Source organism: Chironomus tepperi, unplaced genomic scaffold (genome assembly GCF_022539635.2).
Source record: "Chironomus tepperi strain 1889 unplaced genomic scaffold, CSIRO-AGI_Ctep_v1 contig_364, whole genome shotgun sequence".
Lineage (NCBI taxonomy): Eukaryota > Metazoa > Arthropoda > Insecta > Diptera > Chironomidae > Chironomus > Chironomus tepperi.
Genome location: NW_027226486.1, coordinates 2,310,506 through 2,332,200, shown reverse-complemented (window position 1 = coordinate 2,332,200; position 21,695 = coordinate 2,310,506). Strand labels below are relative to the sequence as shown.

General features: G+C 32.0%; 2 protein-coding genes across 2 annotated transcripts in view; one reads left to right on the top strand and one right to left on the bottom strand.

Moving 5' to 3' along the window:
* The first annotated feature begins 60 nt into the window (after positions 1-60).
* On the top strand, positions 61-1,376 carry LOC139095288 (dnaJ homolog subfamily C member 8). The gene is made up of 2 exons (XM_070646592.1): positions 61-218; positions 277-1,376. Exons 1-2 carry the CDS (start codon positions 162-164, stop codon positions 961-963), a joined length of 744 nt encoding a protein of 247 aa, XP_070502693.1. The 5' UTR covers positions 61-161; the 3' UTR covers positions 964-1,376.
* A 3,188-nt stretch (positions 1,377-4,564) lies between these two features.
* Positions 4,565-21,695, bottom strand: part of btsz (bitesize) — a 144,904-nt gene continuing 127,773 nt past the window's right edge. Inside the window, exons 7-13 of the mRNA XM_070646591.1 lie at positions 7,341-7,546; positions 6,502-6,696; positions 6,187-6,441; positions 5,828-6,114; positions 5,535-5,609; positions 5,280-5,413; positions 4,565-4,835 (exon numbers count right to left, since the gene is read on the bottom strand). Coding sequence (XP_070502692.1) covers positions 4,690-4,835; positions 5,280-5,413; positions 5,535-5,609; positions 5,828-6,114; positions 6,187-6,441; positions 6,502-6,696; positions 7,341-7,546 — 1,298 coding nt within the window. The 3' untranslated portion in view covers positions 4,565-4,689. The remainder of the gene's footprint in view (positions 4,836-5,279; positions 5,414-5,534; positions 5,610-5,827; positions 6,115-6,186; positions 6,442-6,501; positions 6,697-7,340; positions 7,547-21,695) is intronic.

Sequence of the window (21,695 nt, the reverse complement as noted above, 5' to 3'; positions counted from 1 at the left end):
AATTTTTGAAAATCGTTAAAATCTTGTCAAAATCACAACGGCTTAGAAAAATTCAAAAAAATTGCCAAAAAAAATCTTCTGTACATAAATAGTGGAATTTTAATTATAATCGATTTTTATCAGCTGTTTAAGCTTTATAGTATATACCAACAGCATCAATCATGTCATCAAGCTCGGGAGAATCGAGTAGGAATAAATTTGAGGAGGAAATTCGTGAGGTAAGTACTTAAATGATAGAAAATACAACAATTGCTCAATATAAACAATTAATTTTAGATAAAAGAGATAGAAAAGCGCGATTCAGTGTTTACAAGCAAGCAACAGATTGATAGACTCCTCAAACCCGGCTCAACATATTTAAATCTTAATCCCTTTGAAGTTTTACAAGTGGATCACACAACAAAAATTGAATCCATAAAGAAGCAATACAAACGCTTATCGATTCTTGTACATCCTGATAAGAATCCAGAAGATGATCGAGCTCAAAAAGCCTTTGAGATTGTTAATAAGGCATGGAAAATCCTCGAAAATGACGTAACAAGGAATAAATGTTTGGATGTATATTCAGAAGCAAAACAGCGAACAGACTTGATGATTATCGAGAAACGAAAAAAGCTCAAAAAGGATGGAAAATCAGAAGAGATACCAGAAGACAATCCAGAAAAATATGACCATGCTGTATATGTAACAGTAATGAAATTATTCGCAGATATGGAAAGGAAAAGGCAGCAACAAGATGTTCGTGATATGGAGGAAAGAAAACGTAAACGAGAGCAGGAAATTGAAGAGGAAGAGATGAAGGAAATGCAAAAAGAATATGCCAAGAATTTTGAGGAGTCACGCGAAGCACGAGTATCATCATGGCAAAAATTTCAATCATCAAATTCGGGTAAAAAGAAGAAGAAAAAGACAGCCTCATCATCCTTCTTACCTCCAAAAGTTAAGGCTGAAACGCGAAATTAACTTGTAAATCTAAAGCTTTCCCCGTACCCTCATATTTTTGACATAATCAGCAGATTTATGGCAATTTTAACATACATATTAAGAAATTTTTAAAAAAAAGTATATTTAACTCCTCCCCAAAAACAACCTTTTTCTTAAGAGCTACTATGGGGTCGTTCCTTTATCACGTTATGTATCTGAAAATGAGTTTTTAGACCAGTCATGTCCAGTGTATCAAAATTTGAAAGATTGTCTGATTTGCTACAAAAGTCTATCTACAAAGGTCTAGACATATCGACCGGCTAACGTAATCAATGAACGACTCCTATATGTGTAGCATAAGTTTATTTTTATGACTAGCTGTAACTTAACATAAAATCACTGAAAGATGAGATAAAAAGAGTAAAACAAGATTTTATTTCAAATTTAATTCATTTTTTTGTGACTTTCTTTTTATTTAATTTAATTCATGAATTCTTCCAGAACTTACAAGTTTTATTATTCTGTTCCTTAATTAAATTTCAATCCTACTAAATTGTCTAATTTTCAATCATTTTTCAATATTTCGATATGAAAACAATACGTGTACTTGTTGGAAAGGAGGAAAAACAAACGATAATTAATGCAATTTTTGGAACTCTTTTTTTATACAGAAAAAGGACATTCCAAATTGCTTTTCTTAAATATTATCAGAGCTGCTTGTGAAGGCATTAAACCAGCGTGAGTGGTTTTAATGTGATAAATACATATTTTATGTTTCTCAATAGAATTAAAGGAATAGTTACTTTATTTAATTTTATTTATGCTATTTAGGAAAATGTTTTTTCACCGTTTTTTATGTTTTTTTCGATATAAAAAGTTTATGTTTTTATCACGATTTAAATTGGTCTGAAGATTTTGGACTAACTTCACATGAGTCATTTTTGAGTGAATTAAGTTAATCGTTGGATTAAAAAATATTACAAAATTAATCCTAGGATTTAAAATTTAATCCAGATCATCGTAGTAAGCTACTTTTCATTTTTGCGACACATTAGGGAAGCCTTGACTGACACCATACAGGGTATACAGTTCATGGCATTTCCATTGTTGGTGCCGCAGCAAATAAGTAACCCAACACTGGTCTAAAGGTTAAAAAAATTCCTCTCGGATTAAAAATTTAACCCTCGGATTAAAAAAAATAAATCCAACAATTCAACCCTAATCCAATTCACTCATGTGAAGTCAGCCATAACAAAATTTCTGACCATGAATTTCATTTGTTGCCCATTCAAATTTTGAACGAGAACTTGCACAATTAACAGAGAAATGAATAAATAAATGAATGAATGAACAGTAAAGAAAAAGACACACAATATTACTTCTACATATGCTTAGTAAAAATAGTATTTCATAGAAACGAAATGTCAATATAATTATTATATTTCTACTCATTTAAATTGGGTATATATTTGTGGTGTCGTAGCAATTGTGGAATCTAGGGCATCGAGTCATATGTATGGGAATCAGACCTAATGAATAGACAACAGATTGGGAATCTGTAGACATCTCTTTAGTGATGGGGATGAGGACATGCTTCAATGTCCAACAGAAGTCGATGTCCCATTTATTACATAGATTGCTGCTCGATATGACTTAAATTCTCAAAATGCACACGACATTACAATATCCTAAATAGGAGAGGTGACACATATTCTTTAATTAATATTCCTAGTTGTAGGTTTTTTAACTTTATTCATTCATTTTTTTATTTTTTGATCACAATTAAGTTCAATTTCTTATTCTTTTCAAATTTACAATTTTTTTTATATATATCATCCTTAATAGTTACTAAACATGTAATTTTTTTTCATAAGATTAGTTGATTCCATCATTATCTATTTGGAATTTATTCTCTTCTTCATTCCTACTTATTCTGATATATTATATACTTCTCATTCTTTGTGTAATTGCATCAAAATGACTAAGAAACAAAAAAAATTTCAAAAACAATAATCAGGAATTGACAAGATTTGGAAGTTTGTTCAAAATTACTTTATTTATATTCGGGAATGTGTTTATTCACAACAGCAAGTGGATCTTAACATTGTCTAATTGTCTTCTTCAAAAACCTACGTCGTATTTCAATACAGGAAGCTAAGGACAAAAACAATAACAAGAACTCGAAGTCAACTCGACTCCATACAAAATTCAAGTCGATTTCGAGTTCTGCGTGATAACCAAAGATCATCAAGTCTTCTTTTTCATCAATTCAGACAATCTCGCAAGAAACTCTCCAACAATTCAACAAGTTCAATATATTTTCTGCCTAAAGTTAGAAATCCTGGTTGGGTTTGCTCGTCTTATGTGTGTACTTTATCCAAATATCTAATTATCTCCTGCATATACTCCTGTTTCAAAATTTAAAGTTGTAAAGACTAACTTCTCATGTAAGATTGAACACTCATGTAAGATGAAGACTGCAGATCATAGACTATAGAAGACTATAAAACATACTCTTTCAACTATAGATCTCATCTGCTTCTATGGAAATACACTCATTGAAGTTTATCTACAAATTGACCTTTAATCTGAAGGACAATGTAAGTAATAGAAAATAAAAGAAAACTTACACAAGATGTATTTACTGTAACATATTGGAGATTCTCAATACTGATACTACATCTTTTGGAAAAGTATCAAAGGATTGAAAACAGATATATTCTAAAGTAAACTTTAAATGGAACTAAAGTTTTTTCCAATTGAGCTTTATTTGGAAAATCATAACTAAGAATCTGATGTTTTCATTGAATCTTTTCTCTATTTCATAACTCTTACCTTTACAGCAATTCAATTAGTGAAGGAGACAGGCTGTGTATTGCTCTTTACTACAAGAAAGTAGCGAGATTTTTAAGATCTTTCTTTCATGTTTTGGCGCAATTTTCTTATTTTTCAAATTGGGAATCATTTCGGATTTCTTTATTGCGGTAAAGATTGACGACTAAATATTCATAATATTGCAACTTTGGTGCAATCAATGCAAAACACGACCTGTTCTCCACACTTAATCTTATCAACATTACCCTGGATTGCTGCAATTGGATATCGTAAACTTGTCCTCTTTACTAAAATCCTTTGTTCAAAAGTCTCATTCAATCCAAGATCAACCCAACAACAACAAAAAACTACTCATTCTTCCCACAACTCAATAAATTCCCCTATTAACCCAAAAAAAAAACTCTGTGAGTCACAACTTTCTTGACGACAACTTGCTAATAAAAAATTTAATTATCTTTATAAATAAATTGGAAATTTTAAACGAATTTCCAAATCTTGTCTCTTCCTCATTCATTCATTTTCATCAATAATTCACAACTACTTTTAATTTGGATTACTTTTGTCCATTGTTTTTCTTTTTATTTGACCTATATCAATAATAATTGTTTTTTTTTTTCATCTTATAAATATTTAATATTCATTTTTCAATCAATTTAACTTTTCTTAAGAATTTTCATTATTATATGCGCATCTGCCTAAAGGAAAGTAAATTAAAGTCGTATAATTTATCATTTTTTTCGAATAATTTATAGGTTATAAGATATGTCTATCAAAATATCTTATGCATCCTTTAATAAAAGATTGATTTAATTCCTCAAATATATATATATAAAGAAGCAAAAGGTTTATTGCTGATTGTGAAATGTCATAAAAGAAGAAGATTGCTTAGGTAGGGAGGGAAGTTTGTGTGTATTTGGAGGAAGATTCGCCTTAAGAGCCTAGGCGGTTTTCTAATGACGACCGTAGTGCGAGACATCCTTCAACCCAGAAATTTGGTCTGTTTATCATCGCTTGCCATAATGTTAATTCTTTTCCATTCGCATCGTTCCATTCGGCAGGTCGTCCGTAGTGTTTACCTGTGGAGTCAATGATGTCAGTTAGTTATTGTCAAATTATGTAAGTCGGAAATCAAAGTCGACTTGGATTTTGTATTCTGAAGACGGACAGGGATTCCATACAGAATCCAGATCGACTTCGAGATTTGAAGGGAGTAAATCTAGATTGCTTTGGTTTATAGAATTGGCAGAATTAGATTAAACTTGAAAATTCAATCAGGATTCTGATATTGATTCCCGGTATCAAATTCTCGAGATCCAGACATCCACAGATATCCAATCCTCAATCTTAACATCGAGAATCATCAATTTCAATCCAAACTCGACCATTTCCTCAAAGCAGTGATGGACAACCTAATATTTCTCACGGCACACCTTGCTAAAACCTCAACCAGAGTGCCGAGGAACACAGATTGCCCACAACTGCCTTAAAACCATCAATTCAACATCCAAAAGCATCCTTACCGGTTCCTAATGAGAATCTCACGCCACCAAGAAATTCGTTACTGGCCAGTCGATCATGATCCCATATTGTTAATTCCAATGCGCGTTCCGATAAATCGGCCAGTGTTACATCTTCGTAGACAAATGTGTAATTCCTACATTGAACATTACCGAAAATAAAGTGAGAAAAAAAAATATTGTATTGTGAAAGTATTAACGGTTTGCTGTGGATAGGCCACAAAGACATCGTATACTGAAAACTTGCAATTCACTTACCATTGTGGACTTGTCGATCTTTTTATTACTTGTGTTTTCTGCTTTGAGCTTCGATTCTTATCGGGAAGAAGATAGCTGTAAAAGAAAATTGTATTTGTGTCTTAATTTTAAATTCCAGAGAAGATGTAATGGAGTGTTGTGCATTAGTGACGTCCAGAGATTAGACTGTTAGGGATCTTAGCCTGATTGGCTAGGGAAAGGTAGGGGATTGACTCATGGTATGGATAAATATCAGATTGGTTAAAAATCGACGTCATCAACAACTAACCTCCAATAGGCATGACCTATCTTACCTTTTGCAGAATGCATCACAATTTCCATTCGCTTTTACCGGTGAGAGATGCTTTGCCTCTTTCACTAATACGTGTAATGATCCCTTTGTGTTTTTCGAGCATGTTGTTGACACACTTGAACCATTATTGTTGCCAGAGCTGCTTGCTGATGAATTTGATTTAATACTAAACTTCCTCAAACTTAATCCATGCGAGTGCGACGAACTTGATGATTCACTGCCAGGTATAAATTTTAAACCGACAATTATGTCGCCACGATAAGTTGTCACGTCCTCGAATGGCTCACTCTATAAAAATTAAATTTGGAGAGAAATTGGAATTAATTAAAAGTGATTAATGGATGCTGTAGATGTACATACCCTCTCTTCAAGTTGATACCATTGTGGTAAAGGATTGTCAAATACTTTATTTTGTAAGCTAATCATGACCTCACCGAGGAAATCATTCCTACCGAACATGTCGGAATGCCAGACAGTGAGCCACAATGTTCTCGATTCGAGACTACTAAGTGACATATAAAAGCGTAATACTTCATCAAATACTGGATTTAATGTATGCTTCTTCACTTTGGTTTTTCGCTTTCCACTCTTTGTTTTGTCGGGCAAGAGATAGACCTGGATATAAAATAAATTATTTACTTACATGCTGATTATTTTGAAATATTATGTCCTTACCTTAACATAAGGATCACTACGATTCCTCTTTGTATCGACAGCTGCTAATTCTTTGCATTGTTTTACATGAATTTCGAGAGCACATTGTTTGTAATTATATTGCATTCCAAATTCAACCATGCCTTTGACTTGAACGGTTCCATAACGGCCTTCTCCTGCTCCGGAATAGACGCTCGCCATTGAGTCTGATCGTAACTGCGAGGATGAAAGCGGGAAAATTTATTAATAAACAAGTTTTTTGGTGGTTTTTTAGGAATTTTTGTCAGGAAAAATTGGAATTTTAGTAATAAAAGTTGAGCTTTTTTGTGTAAAAAACTACGAAAATAAATTGTTTTAAAATTGTTGAATCTAAATTGAAGCGGGAAGTCAATGCAAAAGCTCAGCTGTGCAAATAAAGTGTGGTTTTGAATCAAAATTGCATGGATAAATCCGCTTCAATCAGGAGTTTCGGAGCTTTTTGAAATTTTTAGAGCTTTTTGTGCCTTTTGAAAGAGCTTTTGGCAAAATTTGAACTTTTGAGCTTTTTTAAAACTTGACAAAATTTTGGACTTTTTCAAACTTTTGACAAAAAATTGAGCTTTTTGAAATTTTTGACAAGAAATTGACATTTAGAAGTTTTTGAACTTTTTTGATAAAATTTGAGCTTTTTGACAAAATTTGAGCTTTTTGACAGAATCTGAGGTTTTTGAAAGAATGTTGAGATTTTTCAAAAAGCTTTGAACCTTAAACTTTTTCAACAAAAGAAAATCATTGCTCATTCCTCCGATTCAATTAAATTAAAATATCCATTTTTAAGCAACCATAACCCCAAAAAAATAATAAATAACAAATTAACACACCAAACTCACCCCCAATGAGCTGAGTGAATTATGTCGATTCTGGTGCATGGCAACGAGTCTATCAATATCCTCATCCGATTGTGATGGCCATGGATCTGTGGCTGGTGATGATGGTGATGCTATTTTATGGCTTGGTGTGAGTGTATTTCCATTATTTTTACTTCCGATTACCGGTGAACTTGTGTAATCTGGTGTATTTTGCTCATCTATGGATATAGAAATGGTAAAAAAAAAGTTTTTTTTCATGAATATTTTAATGCTGAAAGTTTATATTATTTTTATAAGGAAGTAAGGACGGGTAAGGTATCTCATCTAAAAGTAGCAGTTTATAAAAATTGAGACAGAAGCACAAAAACCCACCACCATTAGAATTATTGAATGCCCTCTTTCGGATCTTGGAATTTTTAACTCGTAATTTATCTGCGGCACGTTTCAAACTTTTATCAGATCCAACACAGTCAAGCTCAAGAGATTCAAGAAATTTATCACTATTTGATTTCCAACTCTCATCCCATCTCCAATAACCCTGACTATGTTCCGACTTTAATGTGCTATTTTGACTTCCGATATCATTCGATATTCCCTGTTGCTTTTGAAATTCCTCAACAGCTTTATCAATATCATCGTCGTTATCTAAATTCTGCTTACATGTAGTCGACATGCAAGATGAATGACAACACAAGTATTTCCTAACCCATTTACTATTCCAGCAACAAGTAATCCATTTCTGTTGAGGCTTAATACTTTCATTTTGTGACCCTTTTGATGGTTTTTTATGGACAGACGGTGAAATTCTTGCTGACGGTTTTGTCGCTTGTGGCAATGCCTTGTTGCAAAACATCAAATTGTCATTGCTGGCACCAAAACTTACATTAGTAAACGTTCTATAACGATTCACATCTTTCCGCTTGTAGCTTATTAAACGTGCCATACGCTCCTTTCTTGTCCATTTCCGTGGATGATATGAAAATGACATTTGGAATAAATTTCATTTTTTTTATGTTCATCAAAAAGCCTAAATTTTATTATTCGGACTGGAGAGATGGACATTTCAAGCTGGCATAAAGAATTTATCTCAACATGATATAGGATTAAACTTTTGATCTTTTCCTCACTTCCAAAAAATACTTTACTTTTTTTTGCTTTGCTACATATGTACGTACATGCTCTAGAACATACTTTTAGTATCTCATTAAATATTTCTCTTTTATTAGCATTCCAATTTTTATTTTTTGGGTACTTTGTTCTGTTTGGAAATTTCCGGATGAGATTCTAATTTTAGGTACCGAATTCTGGGGGTTGTTTGTGGATGATGTGTCTTTGGAAGTTGCGATTTCGAACATGAAATTGGTCTTTTTATAGAATTTTGTATATTATGTTGGATATGGTGCTTGTTCCAATTCAACAGAAAGAGCATTGCAATGAGCACTGCATAGAAATGGCAATTTAGGTAAGGATTGAGCCCAAATTGCGCCACGCTTCCTAAAAACGCTTCGTAGTTCAGTAGGTAAGAGCTCGGTTAAAAGCATTTGACATGTAATCGAGAGGACATAGGTTCGAATCCCATTCGGTACTGTGGTTCGAATCACTTTTGATCTTAAAACACAAAGAACTTGCTAGTTCAGGAAATTAATCAACAATCCCAAACCTTGACTCTATCCAGAATTCCTCAATTCATCTATAAATCCCCAACATTCAAATACTATAGTCCAAACTTATGAACAATCCCGCAGCACTTCATGAGAATTTTTATTTCTTTATTTTATTCCAATTTTTTAAGATAGACACAAAAAAATTTATTCTGTGTAGTTTCATGCAGACTGAGATTCTTCATCTTAATTGAAGGCTAATTTCGTAAGGTTCAATGACATTCAATAATCTTTATTGAGTTAAGTAAAATCGGAAAGGTCATTACATATTCTCCATAAGCAAGTAAGTAATAAAAGTTACTTGAAAGTTCTTCTAACGTTCCTCAATATTGTGTCAACAACTTATACGGTTCTCGGTAGTAATTCTATTGAAATTAACTTAATTTAGTTGAGAAGTTAAACTTACTGAATAGCTTAATTTATAGAATTGGTGACCTTTTGAGGTGGAGTAGACGGAAGTAAGTATCATGATCTGATCTAGTTTGTATATTATGAATTGAGAAACATTTTGTGCTGGTTTTTGACTTGGGAAATGGAATTAAATGCTTGATGATGATTATTTTGATGTTGTAGAACTGAACTGCCTACATATCCCTCAATATCCAGACAATTCAAAAAGAAGCCTCACAACATCAAATGAGCATCTCTTGGATACAAAACTTAAAGTTAAGCTTTAAAAGCCGTTAAAATTTATTAAGAGTCATTAAAAATTTGACGTCAATTACTTTACCCTTAAACAAAATTTACATCTTTACACAAATAAAAAAGGATTCAGTCACGTTTCATGCTTAATAGAAAAATCCATTAGAATCAATTTTAAAAAAGCAATTTTCAATTTGCTGACTTTTTAAAAAATTTCAAAAACATTTCACAGATTTGGCTTTTTAGCATGTAAGTTGCTAAAAGCAGCTATAAATCCAAGTGGAACTAAATGCTGATAACGAGTAAACTTTCTCACTTGTATAAGGAAAATGGAAGGAACAACTATAAATATGCTGTTGGATAATCACATTCCTCACATTACATGCGGTACAGAAGACATGATAAACATCCTTATCGCATAGGTATGGATGTTGAAAATGGACTGAAACTTGAATCAACATCCAAATAGCGTTACTTGGTGAATTTCTTGTTCTGATTGACAAAAAAGAAGTTTATAGAACCATAAAATGTTGACATAATAAAATCAATGGAAATCACATGCGTAAAATTCAGGCATTCAAATAAATTTAAGAGAATTCTGACGGAACTTTATGGTATCTTTTAGGAAAAGTAAGGAAACCTGACATTTTACACTTGAATTTATCTTTTAAATCAGACTAGCGCCATTTCATTTCGAAAGGATTCGACATTGATTTCGAAGGATTCGAAATTGTATGCGAAAATTCAAAAAATATTTTACCGTTGATATAAATGTAAACAACGAAAAATATTTTTTAAAATTTATCAATTCTTTTCATGAAATTCCATGAAATTGAGACTTAAATGATCATTGATATCATTGCTCATTTGAAAGAAAACAGTTAGATGCATCATAATTAAAATAAATATTGATTTTTTGTTTGTAACGTATTTTTAAATTTTAAAAAATTTCAACGGTCATTTATTTTTTAAAAACATAGTTTTTATCCCCGTTTTTTCATTTAAATAATAACGGTCAATATTTGAAATGGCGCTAGTCTGTTTTAAATTACTTTCAATTATTTAGAATTGCCGAGGACGAAAACTTTTAATGACACAACTTTTTTAAGAATTCGCATTCTGTGTAAATTTTCCCTTTTCTGTTTCTCATTTTTCCCTAATTAATTAGTAGAACAAAAATAGCTTGTAAAGTCTATGAGGAGGCAAATTAAAGCGCAATTCTTTAAATTATGTCGAAAATTCGCAAAATTTAACGGTTTTTAGATTTTTGAAATTTAACGGATTTTGAAAATTTGAATTGTTGTTCAAATTTTGAACTTGTTGATGATTCAAGCAAATTTTGAACTTGATGTTTTGTCAAAGTTTACAAGATTAATTAACATTTTTGCTGCAATTCCAGACCATCGATGAGTAAAGAACCAGCATAGCCAGTTAAATCTGATTAAAAACAACTAAAAACAATTCAATAAACCCAAATGCCACTGAATAATTTGACGAGTTTTGATAGAAATCTTGTTCCTCAAACTCATAACCTCATCCGTCAGCCAAACAACAAAGAATTCAAAAGCAACACAAAACACGATTTTTCATGTCCCCAAAAAAAATGCGCAAAAACTTCAATAATTTTCTTAAATGCCAAGTACAAAATATTTTTGTGAAATCTACAGGCAATCAAGTCAGCAGCAACAAAAAAAGACGAAGAAGTAAACAACGAAAAATAAAAAAAATTATCTTGAAGGCAATTGGAAAAAGTTTTTAAACAAAAGCTGCATGTAATTTAATAATTTTTATTCAAAACAGCATAAATAAATGATTTCATTAATCGACCTTAAAAGCTCTAATTTTTGACTATTGAATTCCTCATAATTTTGCATAATAATTAATTTTTCAAGTTAAAATTTCTAAATAAACACAGTGAGTAGCCAGCCATTAATTGTCCATCGGAAGCATGAACCAACATTCCACAGATTTTAGTTACACATACAATGTAGTTTACCGTATACGGGGCGTGGATCACATAAAAGAATCACACGAATAAAATAGAGAAGAAATTGGTTAAATAGAGCATAAATTCCAAAAAATAACACTTTATAGCTTGTTTAACAGACAGAATTAACACTTGTATATCAAAAAATATTGCTGCTTCGCGCAACTTCCTACAAAGTCTTAAAATTTCTTAAAATCTAAATTTTTTCTCAATTTTTTGGACACTCGACGTGATTTTGTCTTTAAAAATTTCTTCCGAAAGAATTTTATGAAATTTCTGCACTTTAGGAACGCGTATAGCAGCCAATTCATTACTACTGTACTTGTCTCTATAAATTTTATGACTGATCTGCCTTTTTAGAACATTTTGTTGATCACAGAATTTTGCAATACGTCATAAATAAAATTATTTTTAATTTGTCGCGGTCAATGGAAAAGGTCAACAAATTTAATTTAAATAAATAAGAGCACATCACATGTGTGAAGTGAGACACAATATTCAATTCAGACATTGACATGTTATTGGATGTGGTTTTTGTGTTCTAAAATTTATATATGCACATATTAATATGTAATCGATCCAACCTTTAATTGAGTTTGAGACTGAGGAATTGTAAAATATATTTTTGTGCATAAGAATGAGATGAGTAAGCTTGTTACTCTCAATTGGATTCTATTGATTGATTTATGGAATAAATTTAATAAGAAGGAAGAAAAGTTTCTAGGAAAAGAAGTTTTAAAATATTGGATTTACTGATGATGGTTTTGTATTGAATGCACATTGATTTAATGCGGAAAAAACTTTTGTTATTCGTTTTTAGTATGCTGGAACTTGATGGAGAAGTCATCATTTTTTACTGAATACATTCTTGATGCAGAGATTTTTGCGTCTTTTTTACTGAATACACTAATGATGCAGAACTTTTTGTATCATTTTTTACTGAATACACTTTTGACGTAGAAAATTTTGCATCTTTTTTTACTGTATACACTAATGATGCAGAAGGTTTTGCATCATTTTTTACTGAATACACTTTAGATGCAGAATTTGTCGCATCATTTTCACTGAAAACTCGCATAATGGAGTCGTTTTCGCATCATTTACCAATAAATCAAGCAAAAATTAGAATAAAAGACATTTCCATTAAGAAACCAGGTCAATGCCTGCCTTTCTAGTAAGCATGAACTAAAAAAAACTAAATTAAACTATTTGTCACTGCAGAAAAATAAATTTTACTATCGAAAAAATAACTGGAATTGTTGTTGACACAGATTTTAAATGCTGGCATTGCAAATTGAATAATTTAAGCAGTTCTGCTTCATTATAGCAGGCAAAATAAGCATCCACCCACGATTAAACGTCAAAGGTATTAAGAAATTTCTCTTGATTTGAACCATTTAAAATGTCAACATTAATTTAATTATTAACAAAAATTTTCCACCTATTAAGAACCTTGAAGCTATCATCGAGAAATCAAACATTTTAGTCCTTTTTTAATTGCTGTAATTAACGCCTTTATCTTAAGATATTAGCTGATTGTTGATGTGTAGGAGCACGAAGGGAATTTTCCAGGTCATTTTGTGCCCTTTGGATGGAATTTATTATCAAGATAATTTATCAATTCAAGGTTGGAAGGAATGAGGAAGATGAAAAAGGATAGGAAATGAAAATTTATGATTCTATTTAAAGTTTTTCCAAGAAAATCATGTTGGAAATAAAATAATAATTACTCATTAATCATCAAGACAGAATTTAATTTACACCGTTAAGATTTATGATCTGAAAATTTTTGTGAAATTTCATTTCATTTACTCAACAGCTATTAAAAGTCGTAGATCTTGTTAGACGCAAAAAATACGTTACAGTAATATGATAAATAATGAATAAGAAGTTGTTTTGCCTTAATGAGGCAATTTTAACAATTTTCCATAAAAAATCATTCAAAATTAAATGAAAATGTAAATTTATTCAAGATGAAACTTGTTCTGTTAATTGCAGAAAGTTGTAGAAAATAATTTAGTTATCTTTATCGAGTCATTGACACAAAACTTTTAACGGAATTTATTTAATTTCATTAGAAAATTGATAAGTTTTTAAAAATAGTACTTATCACTTTTTGAAAGATAATCTTATCAAGAAATGCAAAAGGAATTTTTTCGATTAGAAAGTAATTACTTTAGCTAAGCTTTGAGGGATTAAACTCACTGTTTGATATAAAAAATCGAAATTTCAAGGAAATCTTGAAGAAAAATGTAAATTAAATTGAAATAAGACTTCAAGGTTTAGTTAGTTTCGTAAAAGACGCAATTGCAAAATAAGTGCTTGCATCAATTTTTTACTGAATACACTTTTGATGCAAAATTTTTCGCGTCTTTTTTTACTGAATACACTTTTGATGCAGAAGATTTACTGAATACACAATTTTTTATTTTGTAAGATATTGAACCTAAATTAAACAAAATTGGTTGAAATTTGAAAAAAAATGCAAACGTTAATTTAAAAAGATGCAAAAAATTCATTCAAAAACAAAAATTGAAAAGATGCATGAAATTGCAAAAAAACTAAATCAGAAAAGATGCAGGAAATTGCATCATTGAAGCAGAAAATATGCAAGTAATTCTACCATTGAAGCAAAAAAGATGCAAAATTCTACCATTGAAGCAAAAAAGATGCAAAAAGTTGTACAATTCAATAAGAAAAGATGCATTAAAATGCATAATTGAAGCAGAAAAGATGAAAACAAAACTGCATCATTGAAGCAAAAAAGATGCAAAAAGTTGCATCATTAAAGCAGGAAATATTCAAAAATCAGCATCATTAAAACAGAAATAATGCAGCACAAACAACAAATAATTCAATAAAATCATCAACTTTTCCATCCAATAAATTCATTACTTCATCCCCAACATTTTAAAAGCATCCAAAATTTCCTCAGAGACAGCCAAGTCTCACATTACATTAATTCACACACAAACACACACTAATTGAATATTTTTTCTCATGAAAAATCAGCATTAATTTCTATCTTCTGTTCCAAATTAATTTAATTATACATCATGGATGCCATAACCATTCTTAAATTTACAGTTCTGTTATGAACATAGCATAAAGGTTGAATATAATTTTTACAAAAAAAGTACGAAGTGTAGTGAACTTGAAAAGCACATTACAAGTGAAATTCTTATCGCAACTTGTTGTACACTTGACATTAAATTTCCTCAACAGCAGAAAAAATGCATTCAATGGAATGAAATGGAGAAAAAGTCTCATGATGGAATGTACAGCATAGTATTATGAATATTACAGGACTTACTACAAAGCGAAGAATTAATGGACAATGCTTTTGATCATTCATGACGCGTTTTGTTAGTCCTTAACCAAATGAATGCTTAAGTGAATTTGTGCTAATGCTTGCCTTTCAACATTGCTATGCATGCATATGTCATCGGATATGATGCAATGCAGTTCGGTTTATCCCTTGGAGAGAGACACACACTCAACATTGTTACCATTCATGTAAATGGAAAGTGCATTTTTCATGTAACATTCATGAACCACATTGATAACAAGAGCGATTCCCTCTAAGAGTATTAATACTACGACAAGCTTAATCTACGTACAAAACCCAGTACAACATTTACCTAGTGGCAAAAAAATTGTTGAAATTGTAAAAAAGGAATCGAGCATATTCTGCATCTCTCTGTGTTCTCTGTTTTTATGACTGTGATGTCATTTCATCGCCACCCCAAAGTGCATTGTCATGGATGAATAGTGAATTTTTAATTAATTGAAATTGTATATCCATAGCTCAATTTACATCACATATTTTTTCATTTTTTAATTAATTTTTAACTTTTTTGTTCTCTGTTTTATTTGTGAATTTAATCAATATTAATAAAATTACCGGGGATATAGCATGGTATCAGATTTAGGTATGGTGAGAATTTATAGAGTAAAATGTAAGATGGGAAATCGAAAGGTTAAGGTGGGATTGAGAGCATGATGTAGATTTATGATGAATGGTGATTAGGAATGACATTTTATTGTAGAAAAATGCAATGAGAATCAAGAAATGGAACTGAAGTGTTGACTTGATAGTACTTGTTCTTGTCAATGACTATTCTGATCTTGAGCTATAGATTGTAGTTGATAAGACACCATAATGTCATCGTACAGGAGCGTATGGCAGGTGACATGACAGGGTGGTAGTTCGGGTGTCAAACTTCTCTATTTCCGTTAAGACTGTTTTGACCCATTTTTACGATGAGTAATCAAATTTCAAGCAACGTTCTGTTCAAAGACTATCTTAGTGATACCATTAAGTGTCAGACGATGCCAGACTAGTTTCAGGAACAGACACACAGTAGATTTTATTAGATCCTTATGAAATACATGCCAAAATAGGCAATAAGCACCCAATAAGGTATTTAGTAGATGACAAAAGAGCACGAGAACTGCCTTAGAATTCTTGGAAGGAGACTTTTGATAGAGACAATGAAGAATTTGATATTGTCAATTATCAAAGAGTAGTCAGGGATAGAACAACTTTAAGACTCTAACTGAGAGAGACCATGAATGCCACAGCTGATTTGTACGACCAGCGAAGTAAGTAAGCAAGACAGGTATTTCTTAAATATGTCTAGATCTAACTTTCTAATTACACCATCTAATCTCGTTAACATACCATTAACATGAAACCCAACAAACCCATCAAATCTCAAAAATAATCACGTACTACTCGGCACATCAAGTGGCATTGCTGATAAGAGAATTAACAATCGTAATAAAATCATTAACAATGTTCATTTAATTAAATTTTACGCGCATGCATACGTGTGATAAATTTTTTAAAAAAAATGCACAATCTTAGACATTCCGACGCGCTCTCGTGTAGACGATCACGAATGCAAAAAAACAGCCACACATTTTCTAAGCCACTGTTTTTTATAAACTTTCTCAAAATATTCAGTGACACTAATATTAACGCTATATAATCAGTTGCACTGGTTTTCTCTGTTTTTGTTGCTGATTGTCAGTGAAAAATTAAATTGAAAAATTGAGGTCAAGTTTAAAAGCACAAAATTTTGTTGATCGGAAAAGAAAACAAAGCAGGCTCATGTTGGACTTTCATTGTTGCTTTAATTTAATAGCCTAAGAAATTTACAATTTAATTTTCGCAATTTAATGTCTTTTTCTTTTATTTAATATTATTGCGTCTTTGTTGTCTCAATCTTTGTGGCATTCACTCCAATAATGACTCAATTAATTCGAAACTTTAAAGTTTTTGAATCTTCGCGAATCTTAAACTAGATTTGCCGTGAGTTGACATACAAAAAGACTTTATAATTAATGCAAAGTAGCTATTAGATAATATGTAGACGTACATTATATCATGCGAGTTAAGTCAAGTCAAAATGTCATTCGTTATTGTAGTCTACCGTAGAACTGCACTTATGAAATCCAATTTTTCTGCATATTTTCAAAAAAACTTATTGCGAAACGTTAGTTATGTATGCAGTATAGGGGGACTTGAAGCTGGTGGCTTGAAACAATTTATGCAGAATTCATGCTTTATGGCTTATCTTAACGACCAATCAAGAGACTTGCAAGAGACATAAAAATAATTATAAGTAAAAAAAGCTGTCTGGAGTCAATCATGAATTGAAAGTCACACTGGAACTTAGTTTGGAGAGTTGTTCGTGGATGATGTCTTAATCCTGAAGCCTTCCCCTTATTAAGGTATGGAATTCAAGTCTCATTACACTTCCCATACTCATTTATATCATATACATCATACAACAACAAAACCTCCTTCAATCTTTCTCTTCCACCAAACAAATCATTCCCCTAATTTGCATATGCAGTTCACAAGTTTCTTGAACTTTTATGAAATCATGTCACGCATATTGTGACACAATTCATTGCTAACATGCTTTGAGATTTAAGTAAACAAGAAATTTGACGACATCCAGCTCAAATTTAATTTTGGCTGTAGAATTTTCGAGAATTTTAATTTTATTATCCGAAATCCAACTCAGTAAGATGAGACGGTACCCACACAAATTTTTGACTGAATCCTCAACAAATACATAAATTTAATTTTTCTGATTCCCAAACCAACATGAATCTTTATTTTATGTGCAGTAATTATTTTTTAAATTGCCTGTGAAAACTTTGTAGCTTAAAACAGTTGCGTGGTTAGAAAGAAGTAAGTAAAAAAAAAGTCATAAGCCGGTGCTCAAGTCGACAATATTAACATCAACGTCGCGCAAAAAAATGAAACTAGTTTTGCAACATGCCGCGGTCTTGACGCAAAATTTTTATAGCTGCTTTAAAGAAATATGAATGTGTCTTATAAATCTTTCCAATTTATGACTATCGCTTGCATCATCGGAATAAAAATATAGCAAAAAATTCTCTGTGTCTTTACGAAGCTTGAGATTTTTTTAGAGTCATTTATAAATCATGGTTATAAACTATGGGATGTTGCAGATCTCATCCTCACTTGTTACAGACATTTCACTTTGTTTAATGCAGTGTTGTCCAAACGGTGTAACGTGGGACACTAGTGCAGTGGTGGGTGATCTGTGTGATTAGTGAAGTGTTGAGCACCATGTGTGTTGCGACACATTAGTGTTGTGGTAAGCAACTTGTGTGTTGCGACACATTAGTGTTGTGGTAAGCAACATTGTGTGCCGCGACACATTAGTGTTGTGGTAAGCAACTTGTGTGTTGCGACACATTAGTGTTGTGGTAAGCAACATTGTGTGCCGCGACACATTAGTGTTGTGGTAAGCAACTTGTGTGTCGCGATACATTGGTGTTGTGGTAAGAAACCTATGTGTCACAACACACTAGTGTAGTGGGATGCAACCATGCAACATGTGTGACTGATTCTTCTGAAATCGTCATGAACTACATTCCGTGCACAGTTTCGACGCAGCTTAACATTAATGACTTTTCTCAACCTTCCAACTATCGGACATCATGAACAACTGTATCCCTTTTCAAAAAAAAATTGTCTGAATAGTCAAGACTTTTCATTACCGACAATTGTTTTATTTAAATTCTCATAGTCAACACTTAAGTTCTCTCATGATTTATGACTTTCTCATCTTTATGCTTGAAGACAGCAACAAGAAGACAAAAAGGCGAGAATCGAGATGATGATTCGAAAAACTTTGGGAAAAGAACATCGAGTCGTAAAACTTTATCTTTTACTATTATATCCCATTCATAGTTTTGACTTAAAAGCTCTCAATAGGAATCATTGAGGATGTCGGTTTTTTGAATGATAAATTACCATATGGAAGTGTGATAAATTTTGTTTTCATAACTTTTGTGGCAGCGACTTGATATCTTTATTTTTAATCATTGAAATATGTTCTAAGGGTTAAATTGTGAGATTGTGACTTGTTTAGTTCTGGAAAGTAACATATGTGTGAATTGGGAGATGAATAAAGTTCAGATGTTGAATATTTTGATGATTAAAGCTAACGATATGATTGTGGATTATTTCGGAGGAAGATAGTTGGTTGAGGAATTTGTGATTTATTAAGTTATGTAGCTAGAATGCTAATTAAGGTTTAATGAGCATAAGTGGATAGATTTTGTGATCTTCTAAGAGTTTAAATGATGTAGTTGATAAATCAATCACAGGTTTGATTCCTTAACGTGTAGTTTGCTAATCCTTACAGTCTTGGAACTTCTTGGAGCTTCATACTCTACATTCCCAGTCAATCCAATCATGAAATTTTGTAAATCACACAAAAATGTCAACAATTCAAAAGATTTTCCATTGAACTGTTCCAACATCTGCATTTGGAATGTCTCTAAAATTAAAATTCCACAAGCAAGCTCCAATTATGCTGAAAAATGCGCCAAATCATCTACCTACAATGATTTTCTACCACCTCAAAGAATGACTTTGAACATTCATGAAAAATTAAAATGTACACAAAAGCCTTAAAATGCATAATAAAATTCAATATTTTTTTCGTATGGGTGTTTGTGGCACATAGTCAAATAACTAGATTTATAGTTAATAATTGGAGTTGGTTTACAGTGGTGGGCAACCTGTGTGGTGCGGCACAGTAGTGTGTCGTCATATTTCCATGAACCGTATGATGCGTACGGTTTTGGTCTAGCCAAGTTGGGCCGTGGCACAAAAATGGTTGCCCAACACTGGCTCAAGCAATTTAACAGCAATGAAATTTATCAAGGCTAAGCATTTTTCAAGAAAAGTGACAAACACATTTTCTCAGCCATTTAATAAATTATTTAGAGCATTTAATCGTAATGCGAGTAACTAAATGACTGTAATTGTCTCATTTTTGAACAGCTCATTGTTTGGAATTTTTCAATAAGCTGAACAGATTGAAAAAAAGAGACGAGAAAATGAAAATCACGAAAATGATTAAAATGCAAATTTGTTGCCATACTGCAAATTATTATTTCTATAGATCGCTTTTTTTTCAATTTTTGTAAGTAATCCTCTAGAAAAAAGAAATAACTTCACAATAGGCATACCGTTGGCACTTATTTTTGTTCAACATAAAGAACTGAAAGAAAATTCATAAAAAAATTGTATGAATGAATAGATGAGAGAAAATATTACGATACTGTTGCTTTTTCTGCACTTTTTTCGTGTTTTATGACATTCAGAGTTGGATGTTAGGTAGTAAAAGATGACAATTTTTGGATTTTATGGCTCATGTGAGGTTGCTTAGGTACAAAAAATATCTCAATCTTCTTTAACTTATCAAAATGTTTCTGGTTACGCCCCTGTTTTATACTATGCTAGGTAATAATTAATATACCTGAACGGCATGATAATGACTCTTGATACCGAGACTTCGGTCGATAGTCAACATATCGTACAAAAGTGATGTAGCGTTGCGGAGCGACTGCATTGTACTATTAAGAACCATTCCCTAACAGGCAACGAGCATGATCATCGAAGGAAGCTGTCGATAGAGATAATGTCGCACTTGGAATTTGTAATTAGTAAGCGATAGCCAGCGATAGAGCCAGCTTTTGTACGGCCAGAGAGCTAATTGGCTGTCACTTGGCTCTAAGTATGCTGCTATCATAGTCTCATGGTAGCAACATTTGAATGTGTATTTCAGTGTATTGATCAGCAACAAGTGTAAAATTACGGAAATTATTCCAAACTGTCCAACTACTTCGACCTCCAACAATGATCTCCAACCCTGACCCATACAAAACAGTAAAGTACACATTACTTATTTTCAGCACTTTTATTCACTTTTTATTTTTGCTCGACGAATTCAGATAACGATGAACATAAATAGAATTGCGCGGTGGATAGGAAGACATGAAAATTTTGTTCCAAAGTTTATTTCCATCGTAGACTCTATTTTAAACATTATTTATTTTCAGGCAATGTCACTGAGCCATTTATTACACTGTTACAGTACACAAAGTTTGACCATGAAATAAATTAGATGTAGATCCAGAAACTGCACAGAAACTGACAAGAGCTTTTAATTGAAAGAAAAAAAGTTTTTAATTTCAGTTCTTCTGCATTTTCATCCCAAGCTTTTTACTTCCTTTTGTTCCTTTATTCCCGTCCTGAAGAATGACAATAAATTATTTCCCTTCAGCAGTTTTTCATTCCTTCATATTTTCTGCTATGATTAGTTTCATATCACAATGAGTACACGAGCAAGGCAAAAGATGAAAGAAGCACAAAAGGGGGAGCTTGATACATTGGAGCAACTGCATGTCAATATTTATTGCTTTTCGTACATTCCATGCTAATCCCTGTTTTTTGTTTTGAGATTTTTGTCAACAACTTTTGCTGTCTGAAATATCTCATGTTTGAACAGTTTTGAGGTAAAGTATTTGGAACTTAAAAAAGTTTGTCTGAATTAGATGCTGGGATATAAAATTGAAGGTATGATGCTGTTTAGATTAAGAATTAGTATGGATGAGGATGACAGTTGAGAAAATTAAGTTAATGACGCAACCAGAACTGAGCAACATAAAGCAACACAGGTAAAGGAGTCATCTGTGTTGGTATGGTATCTTAATGGACACTCAACTCCATAGGGC